The 22,456-nt window shown below is 39.6% G+C and overlaps 1 protein-coding gene across 6 annotated transcripts in view; it reads right to left on the bottom strand.

The window, feature by feature from the left end:
• erich2 (glutamate-rich 2) overlaps nt 1-3,683 on the bottom strand; it is a 103,600-nt gene extending 99,917 nt beyond the window's left edge. For 4 of the 6 annotated variants that reach the window (XM_035408900.1, XM_035408901.1, XM_035408905.1 and 1 more), the window contains exons 1-4: nt 3,647-3,683; nt 3,212-3,248; nt 3,036-3,078; nt 2,428-2,458 (exon numbers count right to left, since the gene is read on the bottom strand). In XM_035408900.1, the coding sequence (XP_035264791.1) occupies nt 2,428-2,458; nt 3,036-3,078; nt 3,212-3,248; nt 3,647-3,668 (133 nt within the window). In that variant the 5' untranslated portion in view covers nt 3,669-3,683. The other 2 variants (XM_035408902.1, XM_035408903.1) reach the window with 2 other exon arrangements.
• Nucleotides 3,684-22,456: the final 18,773 nt, after the last annotated feature.

Below are 22,456 nucleotides of genomic sequence, written 5' to 3'. Positions count from 1 at the left end.
ATTTAACATATTTTTCTATTGTTCAGTGTTGTAACACTAAAGGCTATGCATATTAATATGTTGAAGAGGCTTCAACTTAAAGGTTGTTAATGAACCAGGTCGTTAATAAACCATGAATTCGAAAATGAGGTCAACCCTTGTGGACATTACAATTCTGATCTATTAAGGTAATTTCAGTATCGTTAGGTACCGAGTATCGAATTAGCATGGTTTAAGTTTCAAGTATCATTTCAGTATTGAGTATCGTGATACTAAACCTGGTATCAGTATCAAGGTATCGTGACAACACTAGTGTGACGCCTTTTTTACTTGCGGCGCAGAAACACTGCAGCTGTGCATACACGCCGGACCATCTAAGTGTTACGACATAGTAAAGGCCTTTACGGGAAGCTGCCAGGACATATCCATGGCGACGTAACTAAGTCATCCGACAGCGTCTCTTAGCACAAAATTGGCCATAAGTCATCAATATTTTATACGATCATCATGATATTCAGTAGATATGTTGGGTGAAGGCATATGATCATGAGGACAAAGCCATTTTAAAATCGCTCCAATGCCGCTTGCGGCTTTAATTGGAATTTAAGATTATTCCCTTCAACCGAAATATATGTTTCTATATATCTTTACTGTAAATAGTTTCTATTTCCAATGCAAAACAGAATCTTTCGATTTATAAAACTTTTTTTTTCTGTTTCTGATTGTTCAGTGTACCCCAATTAAAGGGGGGGGGGTGGTGGTGGGGTTCAGACACTTCATAAAACTTAGTACAGTATGAGGATGTGGAAATATATTTCATAATGAATTATATGGCAATATTAAATCAATTTGACGCTCTGAAGGCACAACAATTGCACTGCCAATTAATATTAGGTTAGAAAACACAACATTTGCCTGATTTAACATGACTTCTGGTATAAACCACGCCCACTTCCTGTCTTCCATCCGAATACAGATAATTGTCTTGGTTGAACAGATACAGATAAAGACACAGATAATGACGTCTCTGCACACCCCTATTTCAGATGCATCGGTCGATGAAGTTTTGTGTTGATCTGACTTATGGTGTGGGAGTTATGTCCTTTTAAGCATGACCCTTTGTTATAGCACCACCATCTGGCCAACATGATTTGTAGTGCCAGAGTAGTGGGGTCCATAAGAACCCACCGACCAAATTTGGTTCGTCTAGGACTTATGGTTGCTGAGCCTCAGACACTTTTAGCAGAGAAAGCTTCCGCGCCGCAACTAAAAAGTCAAAATGGCGGGCAAACAATATGGCGGACATAGGTGGTCGCAATAGCAAAGTTGTAGAGCACATTCAGATGCATAGGTTAATGAAGTTTTGTGTTGATCTGACTTATAGTGTGGGGGTTATGGCCTTTTCAGCATGACCCTTTGTTATAGCGCCACCATATGGCCGACATAGGTGATTTGTAGTGCCAGAGTAGTGGGGTCCATAGGAACCCACCTACCAAATTTGGTTCGTCTAGGACTTATGGTTGCTGAGCCTCAGACACTTTTAGCAGAGAAAGCTTCCGCGCCGCAACTAAAAAGTCAAAATGGCGGGCAAACAATATGGCAGACATAGGTGGTCGCAATAGCAAAGTTGTAGAGCACATTCAGATGCATAGGTTAATGAAGTTTTGTGTTGATCTGACTTATAGTGTGGGGGTTATGGCCTTTTCAGCATGACCCTTTGTTATAGCGCCACCATATGGCCGACATAGGTGATTTGTAGTGCCTGAGTAGTGGGGTCCATAGGAACCCACCTACCAAATTTGGTTCTTCTAGGACTTATGGTTGCTGAGCCTCAGACACTTTTAGTGGAGAAAGCTTCCACGCTGCAACTAAAAAGTCAAAATGGCGGGCAAACAATATGGTGGACACAGGTGGTCGCAATAGCAAAGTTGTAGAACACATTCAAATGCATAGGTTAATGAAGTTTTGTGTTGATCTGACTTATAGTGTGGGAGTTATGGCCTTTTCAGTATGACCCTTTGTTAGAGCGCCACCATAAGGCCGACACAGGTCATTTGTAGTGCCTGAGTAGTGGGGGGCCATAGGAACCCACCTGCCAAATTTGGTTGGTCTAGGACTTATGGTTGCTGAGTCTCAGACACTTTTAGCGGAGAAAAAAAAAAATATTATTAATAATAATAATAATAATAATAATAATAAATAACAATAATCCTAACAGATACAGTAGGGTTCCACCAGCTTCGCTGCTTGGACCCCTAATTATTGCCTTTGCAAACACGTAAGGAAGACCGCCAAACCATCCAATCATATAACGCAACCGATTTAAGGTGGACCAGCATTTTCGAATCGGGAGCCAGCTTCGGCGTCGTTGCAAGTATTCCATCCAAACTCGAAAGAAAGGGGGGAATGCAAGCAAGTTATGTACAACTAGCGAGCTCTGTCACTCACCTGGGCGTCGAACTGCTTGATGACCAATGGCCTATCAAAGAAGATACATTTTAGGATTTAAAATACTAACTGAGACACAAAAATCATTCGTTCATAGTCATACCATTAAATACACGTCATCATCGGTCTGGGTTAACGTTATACTGTCTGAAATCTAGTGAATTATGTTACTGTAACTATAACCTAACCCTGCCTCTCAGACATTCCTAAGAAAGGACTTAGCTAGATAATTTACTTAAATTTATTTTAATACACGCAGGCACAGAGAAAAAAAAAATTCCTTTCTGAGAACACGTTTGTTTAGCTAAGTGTATAAAGGTTGTATGTTAAAATATTAAATAGGCTGCCACATAAGACTGGCATACTCTCGATTTTCCAATTTAACCAAAGTTAACTAGAGATATCTGACCAACGGAAACGTAAATTAGATTTATTGTCTAAAGCTAGTCAAGCTATTAGCTTGACCTATGACTAGTGATCTTTTGAAATGTAGTTTGCACATGTTAACGAGAAATTTAACTATCGATATTTTATCAACTATATGCCTCAGGTTTTGACAAAAAAGCAAGCGGGTATAAACATGACAGGACAAGAGGTTGAGTACGTACCTTGTTGGACAGATTTTTTGGGGACTCCACGACACATTCTAATCTGAGCAGAAATTTGCACGTGTTAGTGATAGTCAATTGCTAGCCACTGAACATTTTCATTTGTGGCTTATTTTATTTTACGTCACGTTTATCGATATAGCTTTTAATTATCTGATAATCAGAAATAAACCAACCTGTTCATATCCAGACGGTGACGACAATATCCGATGGCTATGAAGCGAATTTTAGAGAACAGTTGATTACAAACGTTAGTCTAGTAAACAAAATGTTCTAAACGGCTACTACCAGTAAGCATGCGTGAAACGGCCATGTCCATGTATGCGTTAACAGCTTACTTCGAGTAGTAAAACAACGAAACCAAGAGCTAAACCACGAAAAATAGCTAGGTGGTTCACTTACAAGCTTATTTTAGTTTGGAGTGCTGTCGTGTCAGCAACACTTAATAATAGTAAAATACCTAAGCTCGGTAGATACGTATCGTTAGTGGAAAAGGGGCAACCAAACTGTTGTCACCATAGTAACCATACACTGCGCAAAGAAAACCGGTCTAACTAAGGTCTATCCGCTTGTTAAGCCGTGACGTTTCGACCTTCCGATCATAGACTTACGCCGGTCACCCACCGCACGCATAGCGTAAACGGCGCGTAAGCAACACAGCGAAGCAGCACGGCGCGGCGCGTCGTGTGTCTACACGGGTTCCGTCTGTGTCGCGCAAAGGCTGCTTTAACCCTCTATATTCCTGGTAGCTCTCGCAGTTTGCAGTGGGATTACATCGTGTATTTCACGTTTGTTCACGACTGTTGATTATGGGTTAAGTGAATACTTGGTGAGAGACCCTTTTCAGTTTGTTAATTTGGTAATATTTTGTTAACTCATGTAAATACGTGAGAAAGTAAACGCTTTAAAGAATTACCATAAGCTTAAATCGCAGCGTAGCCTACATAATAATCAATCTCAAACTGTATTAATTTATTTGCTTGGTTAACAAGTGTGCCAACTTGAAGAATATGTAATGATCATAATAATAATAAATAATCCATAATCAACCTTTGGGAATTCCCGTGTCGTCTTGTTATTCACGTCAAAACATTTATATGATCAGATTTAGTAAAATCAGTTAATTGTCAAAAAGATAGCGTAACAGTTTAAACTTGAAGGGTTATGAACACCACAATGCCATGAACACCGGAAGCGTTGAAGTACAAGTGCAATAAAGGCTTGCTTACAACTTCATTTATAAAATAGGTGCATTTTCATTGGCAAGACCACTAAATCTGATTTTTTTTAAAGCTCTGTGGATTATCTGATTTTTATTAACAAGCCCTTTTTAAAAGCACAGCGAACGAAGACATCGGAGAAGTCAAATAGGCTGAGCAATGGTTGGTTAAAAACTACCTTCCAACACTCAAGCTAACAAACCGATGCTCGGTGCATTCAATTCTACATCATTCAATAGGCTACGTCTTTCTGTGGTGTATTTTCAAATTTACCCCACCCCCTCCGCAAAATAAGATAGCGAAACTAAGTTTGCATTTTTCCTAGATTCCAGTTTTTTTCCCCCCCTGCAAGGACAATACAAAAACGAAAAGGCTTGTATTTTTTAGCTGGTTATAAAATATATGGTAGGGAACTATGGACACAACCCCAACAGCCTAATATAAGGATGAAATATAAATCAGAGCATGTATACCTACCATTAGGTATACACGCGTGTCATGATGACCTGTTTATGCCGGGCACCCACCGCACGCGGAGCGTAAGCGGGCGCGTAAAGCCGGGCACCCACCGCACGCGTATCGACCGCGAGCGCACTACGCGCGTAACTGAAGCGTAGTTGAAGTACTGTTATTACAACGGCAGCGGGCGACGTCGTCTCCACCAGATGCGAACGTGTCGCGTACCGGCTGCGAAGCTCGCGCGACACAAGCGAACTGAAGCGTAGTTTTTCGCTTCTGTTCTATTTTTTCGGCTTGTCGCGCGTCACTATGGTCTGTTTACACACAGAAATATGCTCTAAAATGCTAGGTATACATGCTCTGATTTATATTTCATCCTTATATTACTGGGGGTGTGTCCCTAGTTACCTCCCAGATATTTTATAAGCAGCTAAAAAAATACAAGCCTTTTCGTTTTGTAAAAATAAATAAATAAATAAATAACTGGAACCTGGGGAAAAGGCAAACTTAGTTTCGCTGTCTTATTTTGCGGAGGGGGTGGGGTAAATTTGAAAATACACCACAGAAAGACGTAGCCTATTGAATGACGTAGAAGTGAATGCACCGAGCAGCGGTTTGTTAGCTCGAGTGTTGGAAGGTAGTTTTTAACCAACCATTGCTCAGCCTATTTGACTTCTTCGATGTCTTCGTTCGCCGTGCTTTCAAAAAGGGCTTGTTAATAAAAATCAGATAATCCACAGAGCTTTAAAAAAATCAGATTATTTAGTGGTCTTGCCGATGAAAATGCACCTATTTTATAAATGAAGTTGTAAGCAAGCCTTTATTGCACGTGTACTTCAAAGCTTCCGGTGTTCATGGCGTTGTGGTGTTCATATCCCTTCAAGATTAAACTGTTACTGTCTTTTTCATGATTACATTGTATAAATGGATACAATGTAAAGTGCTATGTACAAAAGTTGTGTAAGTCGCTCTGGATAAGAGCGTCTGCTAAATGCCTGTAATGTAATGTAATACTAAATCTGATCCTATAAATGTTTTGACGTGAATGACAAGACAACACGGGAATTCCCAATGGTTGATTACGGATTATTTATTATTATTATGATCATTACATATTCTTCATGAAATTGGCACGTTTGTTAACCAAGCAAATAAATTCATACAGTTTGAGATTGATTGTTATGCAGGCTACGTTGCGATTTAAATTTATGGTAATTCTTGAAAACGTTTACTTTCTCACGTATTTACAAGTTAACGAAATATTACCAAATTAACAAACTGAAATAGGTCTCTCACTAAAGTATTCACTTAACCCATAATCAACAGTCGTGAACAAACGTGAAATACACGATGTAATCCCACTGCAGACTGCGAGAGCTACTAGGAATATAGAGCTTTAAGCAAGCCTTTGCGCGACACAAACGGAACCAGTGGAGACACGCTACGCGCCGCGCCGTGCTGCTTACGCGACGCGTGCGGTGGGTGCCCGGCGTAAGCAGCACGGCGCGGCGCGTAGTGTGTCTACACTGGTTCCACTTGTGTCATGCAAAGGCTTGCTTAAAGCTCTATATTCCTAGGACGTCGCCCGCTACCGTTGTAATAACAGTACTTCAACTACGCTTCACTTATGCACGTAGTACGCGCGTCGTGCGCTCGCGGCTGCTACGCGTGCGGTGGGTGTCCTGGTGAAGCCACACTATATGCGGCGACGGCCGCCTGTCGCCGCGCGGCGTCCCCACAATCGGCTGTTTGTGGGCGTGTCACCTATTTCTGACAGACAGTTGTGTTCGTTAAATGTTGACCGGGTTTAATCTCACATTAGGCTGTTTAATGTCTAGCTAGTGAGTAACAACCAACAACAAAAACATTGTCTGACTAATTAGCCAGATAATTCCTTCAAAGTTGTATCTGATTAGCTAGCTAGGTGGCTGGCAGAAACGAACAACTAGCAACTAATACATTAGGAAGATTTTTTGTTTGTTATTGTTTGTTGTTACTCACTATAGCTACACATTAGTTAGCCTAGCTAGGCAACTTATTAACATTTTTCAGCGCTAGGTTACTGCAAATATTTTTTATTCAGACTGGACAGTGATAGTAGCTAACGGCGATAACTATGTTGCAGAGCCACCAACAATTTCAGAGACTTTTCTCCATGCTGCGTTCCTCTAATCAATGTCTCTGTAGGAGTTTTTCTAATTTTAGTTCCACATTCTATCATTCCACAATGGAGGACCTAACTCATAATTTCCGTATTGGGTTTCCCAACTTAATAAAATAACAGGGACAATTTACTTGACGGATCATTAGATCAAATCAGATTGGTTACCGTGACGCGGCGAGGGTTTTTTTTTGCCATCTCCACTGCGGCCTCGCCGCTTCCCGCCGCGCCGCCGGCAATCCCAAAATGCCTTGCGGGGTCTGGCCGCCACCTCTCATTCAAAATGAATGGAGGCGGGGCCGCGTATAGTGTGGCTTCACCGTCCGGCTCATGTGTTTCGTTTTGTTTGTATAGAGCTAGAGTGAGAGCACCTATTCGACCACCTTTGTTCGACAGACAGGGAAACGTAAACTGATTTGCAACTAAAGACACTTTCAACGGTAACAACATAAACAAACGTTACTGCGCATGTGCGTTGTTCTGGTCCTAACTTAACTTCCGGCAGACTTCCGCAAACAATCAATAACAACAGAGTCCCTTTAGACTATTTCTGATAACAAGCAAAATAAATAACAAGTAAATTATGTTAACTAGCTAGTTAAAACTATGGCAAGCCAGTATTATTTGGGGTTACCAGTCGAAGAAAAGAACCGTTACTTGGCCAAACTCAAATGCGATAACGTTACACTACCAAAAAAACAAGCGACAGAAACAGATAACTGTTGACAGTATTGCACCTTGCGGAGCATCATACATTCCTTGCATAATCCATAACTATTCTGGTTACATGCACATTCTTGTGTAAAAAGTGCACTCTTTCTATTACATTGCTCAAAAACGATGATTACATGAGACATAAAATGGGGCTAGTGCTGGGCAGCATGTGTAGCCAATGCAATTACTATAGGTATTTATTTGTATAGCATGCATTGATGGAAAAACATTGTGGCTCTAATAGTTTGGGTCATCTTGCTAGGTTACCACAACAAAAAATGATCAGGCAATGTAACACTGTCAAGTCACTGGAAACAGGTATCATAACGTTCATTCAAAACGTAGCTATAGCGTATCAACTACTAGCATTGATCTAACGTTTCTGTGTATAATTTATACAATGTTAGCTACGTTTAGCTAGCTAGCAACAATCAATTTAGTTAGTTAATTGTTCATAACTATTGAAGGATTGTTACTGGTTAGCTAGCTATTAGCTATTGCTTATCATGAGTTTGTTACCTGAAACAAAGTCAGTGCTGCAGTGAGAGCACCTATTTGACCACCTTCGTTCGACAAACAGGAAAACGTAAACTGATTCGCAACTATATATGAAATAGGTGAAATATCGGTAACAACCTGTTCCTAGTTAAGTAGGAAAACATGTCCTTGTTATCCTCCCGTGGTTATTTTTTCACGATTTTTTTTCTGTGCTGGCAAATAAGTCAGAGGTGGTCCAGCGCTAGCTTTTGGTTGCTAAGGGGACGTGTATCCACAACCCTAAATGAATAGAACTTAACATAAATTTGCTAGCATACTGTATACCCTATCAGCACGTCTAGGAATCCGTACATATTCACTGTTGTAACTCAAGTCGCAGGACGCAAAATAGCCGTTCGGAAAGCAGTTTGAAAGTATGAAGCAACGTCTGCGCCATTGGCTTTAATGGGTCACTATGAGATAATTACGAGCCTGTTGCTAGTCTTAAAGTTGATATAGTAAATAAGCCTGTATTAGTATTACTAAATGTGTATGTATGATGTTGGTTTATTTATTTATACAGTTTATTATGTGTATTTTTACAGGACTTACATTTTAATAGGTAACGATGTGCAGTTATTTCTCAAAAATACGAAGTAACAATGGGCAAGCACCAGCTATAATAATCGCAGGGATTCAAGCAATTCATTTCACAATTCCCTAGTAGGGTTACAAAGTGAAATAATGTATTTTTACAAATTTTCGAAATGGCATTTGTTCCAAGTTGCACCCCACAGCACAACAACCTGAGCCCAACGTCAGTCTGCTCATCAGTTTAACTTTCACTCCGTTTGTAATCGGTGCCATATTAGCCAGTAAACACAAACCCAATAATAAACAAACACAGACCGGAAGTTAATTTAGGGCCAAGCGCATAACCTTGGCATCGCGCGTGCGTCCGATGAAAGGGTCTATATATGAAATAGGCGAAATATCGGTAACAACCTGTACCTAGTTATGTAGGAAAAAATGTCCTTGTTATCCTCCCGTGGTTATTTTCTTTCCAGTACTTTCACAAACTTTTAGTCCCAGAAACTACTTTTCAAGGAACTAAAAGGTTCCTTCAGCCCATTGTTCTCCGCGTTTCCACCATGGTCTAAAGACCCGCGAAGATTAGGCAAATTAGACCACTGACATATGAAAAAGTGTCGTCGTCAGTCCATCTGTCGTATGATTTCTTCTGTAACCCCATACCACCAAAGTACATTATTTTCCAATAACTCCAGGAAACTGGAGTACCCGGAGGAAACCCACAAACTTCACACAGAAAGGCCCCAAGCCGAGATTCGATCCCCAACTTTCTTGCTGTGAGGTGACAGTGCTACCCACTGCACCACCGTGCTGCCCCAGTTAAATATATATATATATACATTAAAAAGTTAAAAAGATGATCATATGTACTAATAGGAATATCACCATTTAAAAATATTTTAAAATATCATCATTTATTCCTCTAGTGCCTATGAAGCCACTCATGGGTATCATATGTACACCAGTTGTCTGAATGCACCATCAATCCTGTGAACAAGCACTATCTATTTGCCACCACAAATGAGACTGTTGTTTATGAAATGAGCTGCTATCTGCTATGATGTCTGCTGAGTGAAACTTTTACGAAGTGGAATCCGAAAGCAGCCCTACGGCCACTTGCAATGTTCACGATGCCAGCATTTCAAAGAATGGCATTAGTACAGCTTCTTAATAAAACACATTTGATAAAGCATCTGAAGAAACACCATTCCGGATTTTTACAGTTCACCCAAAACAAGACCACAGCTAAGCAGAAAACACTGGAGGATACTTGTAAAAGATGGGAAACATTTTCACAAGAAATCAACAACACCAAAAGAATATCAACAGATATAATAACTGAATGTTTCTTGTTAAGGGGATATTTCACTTTGGTATAACATAATTAAGGCTGTGTGTTTGTCACAGAAAATATTAACTGAAGTCAAAAATAATCACAGTAGGCACTAAAAATGGAGTAAATTGCAGAAATGGCAAATGGTAACGAAACTGCCTAAAAGTGGCAATAATCACAGAATCCAGGACATATTTGACTTCCGTGACAAACTCGCAGCCTTAGTTATTGCCTGTGTTAAAATGCTATAATTGGCTGTTCTTTTTTCATTCCTGAATTACATCTGTACCAGTTTTTCTTTCTCAAAATGTGTTAAATTTCTTAAAGCTTGTTTTTAAATGAATAAAAAGATGCTCCTCAGAGTAGTGTTAAGTGTCAGGCTTGCATCAACGAAGCGGACACGCTAGTGAACTCAGCCTCAAGTGTCAAGCTGGCCGTTACGGAGCTGACACACTAGGTAGCTCAATTTAAGTATCAAACTTTCTTTACAGAGCAGACACGCTAGTTAGCTTAGCCTCAAGTGTCAAGCTGGCCCTACGGAGTTGACACACTAGGTAGCTTAGCATCAATTGTCAAGCTGACCTTATCCTTATCTTCTCTGTTTCTCATTCTATGGGAATCTCACCCTGAGTTCAAAGACTGTGGTCGTGGACTCAAAGACACGCTCCATGGTCATGGACTGCTTCAGCCCTGTTCCTCCCTTGCCTATGCCTTTCCGCTATCTGGAGCTCCGGATCCCTAATCCAGCTCCTCTAAACTGCACAGTTCTGAACTGTACCATTTGGTCTTCTGTTATTCCTGTTGGCTTTCACCTCAGCTGTAACCTGCTTAAACCATCTTATTTGCTGTCTGCTACTTTACACCAGGCTGGCCAGTGGAGGATGGGCTCCCCCTCTATAGCCAGGTTCCTCTCAAGAATTCTTCTCATTGGGGAGATATTTATCCCCACCGTTTGAGGGTTTTCTCCACACTGGGGTTTTTTGTTACCTTATGTACTTGTTATTTGGGGGTTCAGGCCTGGTGTTTGCTCCTTTTGCTCAGTCTCTTGCTTTGCTACTCTGTTAAGCAGTGGTCTCCAACCCGGGTCCTGGAGAGCAACAACAGGGTCTGCTGGTTTTCTAGAGCCGCGTTTCCACCACAGGAACTTTCCCCAGGAACTAGGAACCTTTTGAGGAACTCCACCGTACTCCACCGCACCCCCTAAAAAGTCCCTGCTCGGGGGTGGGGGGTGGGGGGGGGTAGTACTTTCCAAAAGTACCGGAACTTTTGGGGTGGGGCGCAAGCGCTGAATATTTCTGATTGGTCGACTACTCGCAGTATTTTATTTCAGCTGCCATTTTAAAAAATCTGCAGCCGCAAACCGATTTATTTTCATAATAATAACTTGAATTCAAACTTGTATGTTATGCGGCGCAGTAGCCTACTTTTGGTTATAGCCTGTCAACATCTTGGAACAGATGAGAAATTAAGATTGAGGATTATAACGTGTGCTCTTCTGTTCTTTTCTTGCTTTAGTATTTGTTTTATAAAATGTTAAGCATTCGTGCTGGGACAGCACATTACATACCAAAACATTCAAACTATTTAATTCGGTTGCTGAACATTTTCTTCCGGATTTTCTTTGTTAGCCCGTTATAATTGACCCAAAACATTTATGTGAGGTATGCGGTAGTTCTGTGTAGTTTACATTGGGGATACAGTAAAAGCAAACTGGAAATCACCTTCCGCACTTTTTGTCAGGGTAAAATAACAGGTTAATTCTAGTAATCCTCCCTTTTGCTTTTTCAGCTTGCCATAATTTTACTCTGCGATTCTTCAATTCCACAAAAAGGCGAGGAAGACTAAGGACTAATTTGTGGTGCATGGTTCGCATCTGGAGGGCACACTTCGCTGCTCCGCTAGCAACTCTGAAGGAAAGCAAACGGTGGCTGTGCCACTGCAATATTAATTTAAATTTTCACAAGTTTTCGTTCTATTTATTCTTGTCATTTTGCGATTAGCCTATATGGAATTGACGATGAGAGTCGAATTTATCAATTCAACAGAAAATTGTTTACGACGTGTGCATGTTTTCAACTGTTGTTACCAATTATTTGTGGAATGTGAATGCATTCTGTCGCCTCAGATGTCAAGAAATTAAAGTGAATGTTTGCATAAAAACATAATGAATGTGTTTGAGAGGATATATAAAACAGTTACGATCTGTATACTGGCCTGTCATATCCTATTTGTTGCATAACAACGGTCCAAGTCGAACTACCAACGAGAGTTTTGCTTGACAACGGTAAAATAATGCCCAAACGGCCGCGGAAGAATATTTCAATTTCAGGTGATTAAGTCGATAAAAATCAACAAATACTGAAGTAACCATATATAGTCATTGTTGGTAACCCGTTGTATAAGTGGAATAAACACCTCCGGACTGTCACTGTTATTGGAAAATAACGTACTTCGGTGGTATGGGGTTACAGAAGAAATCATACGACAGATGGACTGACGACGACGTTGCTTTTTTATATGTCAGTGGACTAATTTGCCTAATCTTCGCGGGTCTTTACACCATGGTGGAAACGCAGACAACAATGGGCTGAAGGAACCTTTTAGTTCCTTGAAAAGTAGTTCCTGGGACTAAAAGTTCCGGGTAATTTGGGTGGAAACGCGGCTATAGTGACTCTGCACTTCATGAATCAATTAGGCAATATAGGCAAATGGCTGATGGGGCAGTGCTGAACATAGAGGACATGGCTTCATGATAGAATTCTGAAATGGGCTCCCATGGGCCATGGAACATGGAAGGCCACTGCATATATATATTAGGGGTGTGCAGAGACGTCATTATCTGTATCTGTATCTGTTCAACCAAGAAAATGATCTGTATCTGTATTCGGATAGAAGACAGGAAGTGGGCGTGGTTTATACCGGAAGTCATGTTAAATCAGGCAAATGTTGTTTTCTAACCTAATATTCATTGGCAGTGCAATTGTTGTGCATCAAATTGATTTAATATTGCCATATAATTAATTATAAAATATATTTCCACATCCTCATACTGTACTTTTCATCTCTCTCTCTTTTTTGAACTGTCTGAACCCCACCACCAACCCCCCCCCCCCCTTAATTGGGGTACACTGAACAATCAGAAACAGAAAAGAAAAAAAAAAGTTTTATAAATCGAAAGATTCTGTTTTGCATTGGAAATAGAAACTATTTACAGTAAAGATATATAGAAACATATCCTTTGGTTGAAGGGAATAATCTTAAATTCCAATGATGCTGCATTTGCATTTCTTGATGTGTTAACGTTACTGCAGTTCGCTAGGGAAACATGAATGACTACTTTACAAGTAATTACATAACAGTAATAGCCTACATGAACTTTTTTGCCTGTTTTATTTTTAATTTTTTCTCCTACTGAACTAAGTTTGGATACACTGCAAACCATCAGATGTTCTCATATTTTCCATTGGTGGCAGATGTTACCATGAATGGATTTTGTGTTCATTATAGCCAAGACCTATGACTGATACATACAGATGTTACATCTTAAACTGATAAATATTGACTGAAATACAAGGTAAAATGTAGTTTTTTTCAATATTTCGACTGGGTTTTTTTAATGGAGGAAATTAACACATACAGCTAAAAACTACAGGTTCTAAGCTTCATTTTGTCGTATAGGTTGTGAGGGTTTGAAAGAAATCCAGCTGCCACACCAGGCTTGTGTCTCGCTAGCTCCCGCACCTCCTCCTCCTCGGTGCGAGAGTTTCCCTGAGTGATAGCCGGGAATGGTCAGCTCTTCAGCCCGCTGCCTGCTGTGCGCTGACTCGGTGGGGGTGACTACAGAATATAGCGATCACTTTTCAATAATGTGTAGTAAATGAAACGACTAATTAGTGAAATCAAAGTCCTATGTTGCAAACAGAATGGGTATTTTTATCTAGTGGCCGTCCACAATGATATGAATCGATTTGAAGGTTGACGCACAGAACTTATTTATTAAACATTTTGCAGCCCAGTGGCTCAAAGTTTGTTCGTGTGTGTAACTGCCCGTCTCTCAGCCGTGTAACGTTAGATACAGGCTATGAGAACTCGACGTGGAGCTTACTTTTTATTTTTATTTTTTTCCCGAATCCGAATAATAATGAGCAACTTTGGATAGAAGAAATATCTGTTTCCATCGCATTATTCGTGCTTTCCCGAATACAGTATTCGGATTCGGATACATCCCTAATATATATATATATATATATATATATATATATATATATATATATATATATATATATATATACACTCTCATCGACCATTTCATTAAGTACACCTGTACAACTGCAAACTGCACCTGTTAACGCAAATATCTAATCATCCAATCACGTGTCAACAACTCAATGTATTTAGGCATGTAGCCTTGGTCAAGACGGTCTGCTGAAGTTCAAACCAAGCATCAGGATGGGGAAGAAAGGTGATTTAGGTGACTTTGAACATGGCATGGTTGTTGGTGCCAGACGGGCTGGTTTGAGTATTTCAGAAACTGCTGATCTACTGGGATTTTCACGCACAACCATCTCTAGGGTTTACAGAGAATGGTCCGAAAAAGAGAAAATATCCAGTGAGTGGCAGTTCTCTGGGCGAAAATGCCTTGTCGATGGCAGAGGTCAGAAGAGAATAGCCATACTGGTTCGAGCTGATTGAAAGGCACCAGTAACTCAAATAACCACTCGTTACAACCGAGCAGTGGTGGACAAAGTACACAACTCCATTACTTGAGTCAAAGTATAGATATCCCATGTCAAATATTACTCCACTACAAGTGAAAGTTGTTCAGTAAAATTTTTACTTGAGTTAAAGTACTGGAATGCTTGCTTTTAAAAATACTTAAGTATTCAAAAGTACATTTTGTTACAATACTGTTGTATTGTTTCTACGATGCATTTACAGAAGCTCATTTACAGATGCATTTTTACTGTTATTAGATAGCAACACATGATAGACGAGTTAAATTGGGATTTGGGAGGTGGGTGGACCCTGAGATCTGGTGGGAGGTGGGTGAAAAAAGGTACAAACCAATTAATGTCTCGGCTCAAAATAGTTGTATCTTTAATGTATTGTGCACATAATTGTAGCCTAATTAAGGAAAACAAGATTTTAAAAAGAATATACTATTGATGCAAGCTTTTACATAATATATTTCAAGTTTATTGAGTGTCATTAATGCTAAAAAAAAATTTTACCCATGAAAATAATCGGTCATCCTCTTGTCCTCACTTTTTCCTCTTTTATCCATCTTTCTTAAACTGGTGAGGCGCAAAACTTTCCTTTAAACTAATCATTGATCTCAAACTGTTTTAATTAATTTTCAGTGATTAACAAGCATGCAAACATCTAATCAAATGGAAAGGGACACAGCTTCTTCGCATTGTGTTAGGGAGATTAAATGATAAATGCGATTTAGAAAAATCTGTTTTAATCACTAAGCAGTGGCGGAATCGTCCCCTGATTTTCCTTGAGTATCAATACGATTAATCCACAAATAGGCTACTCAATACCATCATATATAGTCAGCTCTCCCCAAATAGGTAGTTTTTGCCTAGGCCGTATTGCCTACATTTATTTTCATTTGCAGTACGAAATTGTGCACAATTTTAATCAACATTATTTGCGGATACACTTCTCCGTACTCGTATTCATGGAAAATATCTGCAAAGCGTAGGCTAGATTGTAAACACAATTGAAGTGCAGGTTTTGTTTTTGCTGGTTATTCTGAGAGCTAACATAGTAGATTACAGACTGGTGTATTTTATTTGTTAAGCGTAGACTACCTGGTGATTAAAACGGATTTTTAACGGATAAATTGAATTTATGATTTAATCCCCCTAACAAGGTATGAAGACGCTGTTAGGCTACTTGTCATTTGATTAATCCGATCGTTGGCACACTTGATTATAAAGGAGAATTACTAATGAAAACAGGTTGAAATCAATGATTAGTTTAAAGTAAAGTTTTGCGCCCCACCAATTTTCAACTCACCAGTCGCCGCTGAATAAAACGTTATGTAGCCTATGTGGGAAATATTCAATCCTAGCTTAGCTGCTGACCAGCAACCTGCTGATTTTGCTTAAGCAATCAAAGTTGCCGTTAATAATAGCTGACGTTCGTGGGGGCTTTTATTCACCTCTCTTTAAAGTGTTGCATAGATGAAATTACATGTTAATGAAACTATCTACTCCGTCCGCTTCCAATCAATCAAGACAATCAACGCTATTTTTCTTTCCGTGCTGTCTATATAAACGACGGAATATATATATATATATATAATCAGATTTTTGATTGGTTGAGCGAGTAACTGGCTAGAGTGAACACATGGACTGGAGCCTAAATGGACTGGATTGTCATAGCTATTTGTAAAACTGCCGGTCAAAATGATTTATTTATTTACCAAAGGTGGGTGGATGCCTTCCACCCGCGTCCACCCCTAATTTAACCCCTGGTGATAGATAGCATTGCCTGAAATGTGAAACAGTTGGATGACCCTTCGCTCAAATTCCATAAAATTTCATCTGACCAATCCTAGCATAAAAACTGCAACCACTACAAGCTCAGACAACTTCATAATTAGCAGATGGGCTAACGTCGACATGCTTTTTCAGGTTGGACGGTGAGTTTTTGAATGCAGCGATGTAGGCTAGTTCGTGCGTGGTAAGCAGAGCAAACATATAAAACAATAAAGCCGCAAGCGACGTTGGGAGGGGTCCAAGCATTGGCACTATCACGCCCCCTATGGAGCAATTTTAAAATGGCTTTGTCCACATGATCATATACCTTCACCCAACATATCTACTGAATATCATGATGAGCAATGGATTGGAATATGTGTCTGACGTAGTAAAATATTGATGACTTATGGCCAAATTTGTGCTAAGACGACTTAATTGCGTCGCCATGGATGTGTCCTGGCCGCTTCCCGTAAAGGCCTTTACTATGTCGTAACACTTAGATGGCATGTCGTAACACTTAGATGGCCCGGCGTGTATGCACAGCTGCAGTGTTTCTGCGCCGCAACTAAAAAAGGCGTCACACTAGTGTTGTCACGATACCAAAATTTGACTTTGATACTGATACCAGGTTTAGTATCACGATACTCAATACTTAAATGATACTTGAAACTTAAACCATGCTAATTCGATACTCGGTACCTAACGATACTGAAATTACCTTAATAGATCAGAAACGTAATGTCCACTAGGGTTGACCTCATTTTCGAATTCATGGTTTATTAACGACCTGGTTCATTAACAACCTTTAAGTTGAAGCCTCTTCAACATATTAATATGCATAGGCCTATAGTGTTACAACACTGAACAATAGAAAAATATGTTAAATATATTTCAAAAATTAAACAGTTGTAAACTAAATAATCTTTAAAACAGGTATTTCACCTTTAAATAGATTTAAAAACAGCATACTTTAATAACAATACAGCATCTATCTATAATAAAATATTTCCAAATTGGAACACCTATTGCTACTGAAGTGAACTGAGTCAAAGCTTGCGCTGTATCAAGGAGCTGAGTGCACAAGCGCAAGTCACCTCACTTGGCAACCTTAGTTGCTACTGCCATCTAGCGAAGATTCTGACAAATTACACTTTTCATCCTCTCAATCAGTAATGCGGGAGACACATTTCCCTGGCTTTTACATTTGACACAAAACTACCAAACGTCGGAAAATTCTAATAGCGAACCGTTTCTTTTTTTTATTTTTTTTTAAGTACCGAAAAAGTGCTGAAGTTTCGGTATAGCGTGCAACAGTACGTCAGACACATATTCCAATCCATTGCTCTGGTTAGCAGAGAATGCACATTTCAGAGCACCTCAGAGACAGATAGAATAATAACACATAAATACGCATTTCAAATAATAAATACGACATTGAGAAAAAATGAAACAAAAGACGAAATATCAACTCGCGACCTGTGCGCTGCGCGCACAGCAGCCTACCGTTTTATTTATTTAGACATTGGCAGATGAGAAAATTTTCGGTTACGCTGACCTATAAAACGTATTCCAAAAGCAAAATCAGACATGTTATACATCATTAGAAAGCTTATACTCTCACCTACTGAATAAATGAATAGTCAATCAAGCCAAATTGCACTAAAAAGGGCGGCACAGCCATTTTTGAAGATAGCCGACCCAGGCGTCACTAATGTGTGTATATTTCACAAACGGATTGTCCAAGAAAATATATGACCACTCATTTGCAAAAGGGACATCTACGTGTAAAACCAATGGTAAGATTGTATATTTATTCAATGTTTAGTCCCAGATATTGACTGTAGAATGACATGGTATAATTAAAAAAAATTGTCTCGTTTATTTCGTTATTCAATGAGCAGCGTTTGCACTGCTGTATTGGCATATTTTAGGGCCAATGTCGGGTTTATCTTGTTGCTATGGAATATTACATAACATTACATTACAGGCATTTGGCAGACGCTCTTATCCAGAGCGATGTGCAACAAAGTGTATAATCATAATCAGGAACAAGTGTGTCGAAAACCCTAGAGAGAAGTACCGTTCCAAGTGCAGGGAACAACCGCATAGTTCAACTTGGAGCCTGTAGGTTAAACTGATTAACACTAACACAAACAAGAACAGCAACAACGCAGTCTATGCAAAAATACAAGCAATAGTTAAGACAAGTGCATTAACTAAGTCACCTACGAAACAGCTAACTAGTTACAACCCTAAGCTTACAGTCAATTTAGAGATTAAATTGAGAATACGATTTCTCTCAGCATACTGACGGATTTAAAGACTAAACGAACTCACCCGATATTGTCTTCAAATTGATCCATGCCAAAGAAAAGTAATGATTCATCCTCTCAAAGCTTTTACTAACAAACTTTTAGTAGCAAAAAATGAAATATCAACTCGCCATCCATGCTAACTGCTTCCTATGCTCAGAGTACCGTATTATTTATTTAGACATTGGTAGAGTACAGCATAAATTGCGTCTTTTGTTCATATTTAATATTAGTAATCGCAGCGAGAAACTGCAGCTGTAGACACAAGATAGTCTGTTATGTTATGGTAGCAACGAAACAAAGCAGACTATATATGTATTACCGTCATTGTTTCATTATACCAGCGTGTTTTAGCGCGTTTGCACAGAAACTCAGAACCTATAAATAAAATGGTTTAGCTATTTCTCAGCATAATGACAGATTCAAAGACTAAACAAACTCACCTGATACTGTCTTCAAACGAATCCATGCCAAAGAAAAGTAATTATTCATCCTCTCAAAAAGCTTTTACTAACAAACTTTTGGTAGCCTAGCATGCACTCTGGGTGGCACTGTCTTCCATTGCTTCCCCGACGTTCAGACCCTCCCTTCACTGATAAGAACTAGACCCTGCGGTGTCGGATTACTTGCGTCGCCATGGATGTGGCTTGCCGTAAAGAAGTTTACTAGATGTCGTAACACTTAGATTTGAAGCTCCAACTCTTCCACACCCCAACTAATAAAAAAGTCCAAATGGCGGGCAAACAATATGGCGGACATAGGTGCTCCCAAAAGCAAAGTTGTAGAGCACATTCAGATGCATCGGTCGATGAAGTTTTGTGTTGATCTAACTTATGGTGTAGGAGTTATGGCCTTTTAAAGTATGACCCTTTATTATAGCGCCACCATCTGGCCGACATAGGTGATTTGTAGTGACTGAGTAGTGGGGGGCCATAGGAACCCACCTACCAAATTTGGTTGGTCTGCCACTTATGGTTGCTGAGCCTCAGACATTTTAGCGGAGAAAACTTCCACGCCCCAACTAAAAAGTCTAAATGGCGGGCAAACAATATGGCGGACATAGGTGGGGCCAATGGCAAAGTTGTAGAGCACGTTCAGATGCATAGGTCAATGAAGTTTTGTGTTGATCTAACTTATGGTGTGGGAGTTATGGCCTTTTACGCATGACCCTTTGTTATAGCGCCACCATCAGGTGCCTGAGTAGTGGGGGGCCATAGGAACCCACCTGCCAAATTTGGTTGCTCTAGGACTTATGGTTGCTGAGCCTCAGGCACTTTTAGCGGAGAAAAATAATAAGAATAATCCTAACAAAAACAATAGGGTTCCACCAGCTTCGCTGCGTGGACCCCTAATAATAATCCTAACAAAAACAATAGGGTTCCACCAGCTTCGCTGCTTGGACCCCTAATAATCGTAACAAATACAATAGGGTTCCACCAGCTTCGCTGCTTGGACCCCTAATAATCCTAACAAATACAATAGGGTTCCACCAGCTTCGCTGCTTGGACCCCTAATAATCCTAACAAATACAATAGGGTTCCACCAGCTTCGCTGCTTGGACCCCTAATAATAATAATAATAATCCTAACAGATACAATAGGATTCCACCAGCTTCGCTGCTTGGACCCCTAATAATAATCCTAACAGATACAATAGGGTTCCACCAGCTTCGCTGCTTGGACCCCTAATAATAATCCTAACAGATACAATAGGGTTCCACCAGCTTCGCTGCTTGGACCCCTAATAATCCTAACAAATACAATAGGGTTCCACCAGCTTCTCTGCTTGGACCCCTAAATATGAATCTTTTTGAATTTCACAAATCTCAAACATGGACTTGAGATATGGCCATGGGTGCTCTGGTGGCGAAGAATCATCCTTATCTTCTGCCGTCGCCATAATTACCGCCGCCAAGTTCAAATTGAACTGTTCAACCACTGGTGCAACAAGCAAGCACTTTGAACTTGACCGACAGCGTATTAGGAGTAGGCTACTGTGATTGGTTTTTCTCCTGTGAGGAACACAGCATGTGGCCAATCGCATTTTAGAAAATAAAAAAAATTCAACTGTTGACTTCAAAGCTATGCTTCAAAGTAACAAGTAACGACAATCTTCATAGAAATGTAGTGGAGTCAAAAGCGCAATATTTATCTTTCAAATGTAGTGGAGTAAAAGTCATAAGTTTCCAAAAAAATAAATACTCAAGTAAAGTACAGATACTCGAAAAATGTACTTAAGTACTGTACTTAAGTAAATGTACTTCGTTACTGTCCACCCCTGCAACCGAGGTATGCAGAAGAGCATCTCTGAACGCACACCATGTCAAACCTTGAAGCAGATGGGTTACAGCAGCAGAAGACCACACCGGGTGCCACTCCTGTCACCTAATGAAGTGGCCGGTGAGTGTATATATACACCGATCAGCCACAAAATGAAAACCACCTGCATTTTTCTGATTTAATATTTTATTTTCTCTGTTTGAAATCAAACAATTCACACGTGGTCAAAGTGCAGACTCAGAGCTTTTATTAAAGGTATTCTTATACATTTTGGTTTCACCATGTAGTAATTACCGCACTTTTTATACGTAGTCCCCCATTTCAGTGTTTTCGACAAATTAACACAGTGTCAAAAAAAAGAGTTGTGCTTTGTATTTGGTTGCATATCCTTCGCATGCCATGACTTCCTGATGTCTGTGACCTATCAACATCATCATAGTCTGGATATTTTTTATTTTTTTATTTTTTTCCCCCACCACCACCCCCCTCTTTGGAGGACAACCTTTTAAAAAAAATTATTATTTATTTTTTTAAACAGAGTACATAGTCTACACATCATTATCTTTTACATTTGCACATTATCATTTATAATGAGTCCTCCTAAACAGCCTATGTGTCATACAAATATTCACCCCTATACCAATCCCCCACCCCCATCTTTGGAGCACAACTTTATTATTATTTTCTATGGTTATTTAATTACTTATTCACCATTTTACTTGTAAATAGTTTAGGCATATACATACCTACATACACTTACACATACATATATACACACATATACTTCTTTTTTCTTTCTTTCCTTCTTTCCTTCTCCCTCCTTTCCTATTCCCAGCCTTCTGCCACTCTCAGTGCACCCCATCTCTCCTTATATACAAACAATCTACTATTTTGGTGTGCAATGTAGCACTCAATTGTGCTGTGATGTTTTACAAACAGTTTAAATCTCTCAATTCTTAAGGCCTCCCCAGATATTTTCCCCAAAAGATTATCATGTTGACGATAATTGGGTATGATTTCTTAGATCTCCTAGCAGCACTGTGGGTAAATCTAGTTTAAACTGACCATTATAGCCAGAAAACCAGCCCTGAACCCATATCCAAAAAAGCCCACAAAGGGACAATACCAAAATAAATGGCCCACTGACTCAGTCTCTTCTTGGCAGAATCTGCACAAGGGTGACTGTTCAATACCCCAAAATATTGTAGCCAAAAACTTATACAATAATTTTAATTTAAAAAATCTTATGGACGAGTCAATCGTTGTTTTATAAATCAGATTAAACACCTGTTGCCATGGAATTGGGAGATCTAACATATATTCCCAACTATCCAGAATCTTGTATGGGGTAGCTATCAAGGTTTTAGATCTTAAATAAAAC

The sequence above is a fragment of the Anguilla anguilla genome, chromosome 3 (assembly GCF_013347855.1).
Source record: "Anguilla anguilla isolate fAngAng1 chromosome 3, fAngAng1.pri, whole genome shotgun sequence".
Lineage (NCBI taxonomy): Eukaryota > Metazoa > Chordata > Actinopteri > Anguilliformes > Anguillidae > Anguilla > Anguilla anguilla.
Note: the sequence above shows the minus strand (reverse complement) of the source record. Positions and strands in the feature narration are given on the sequence as shown.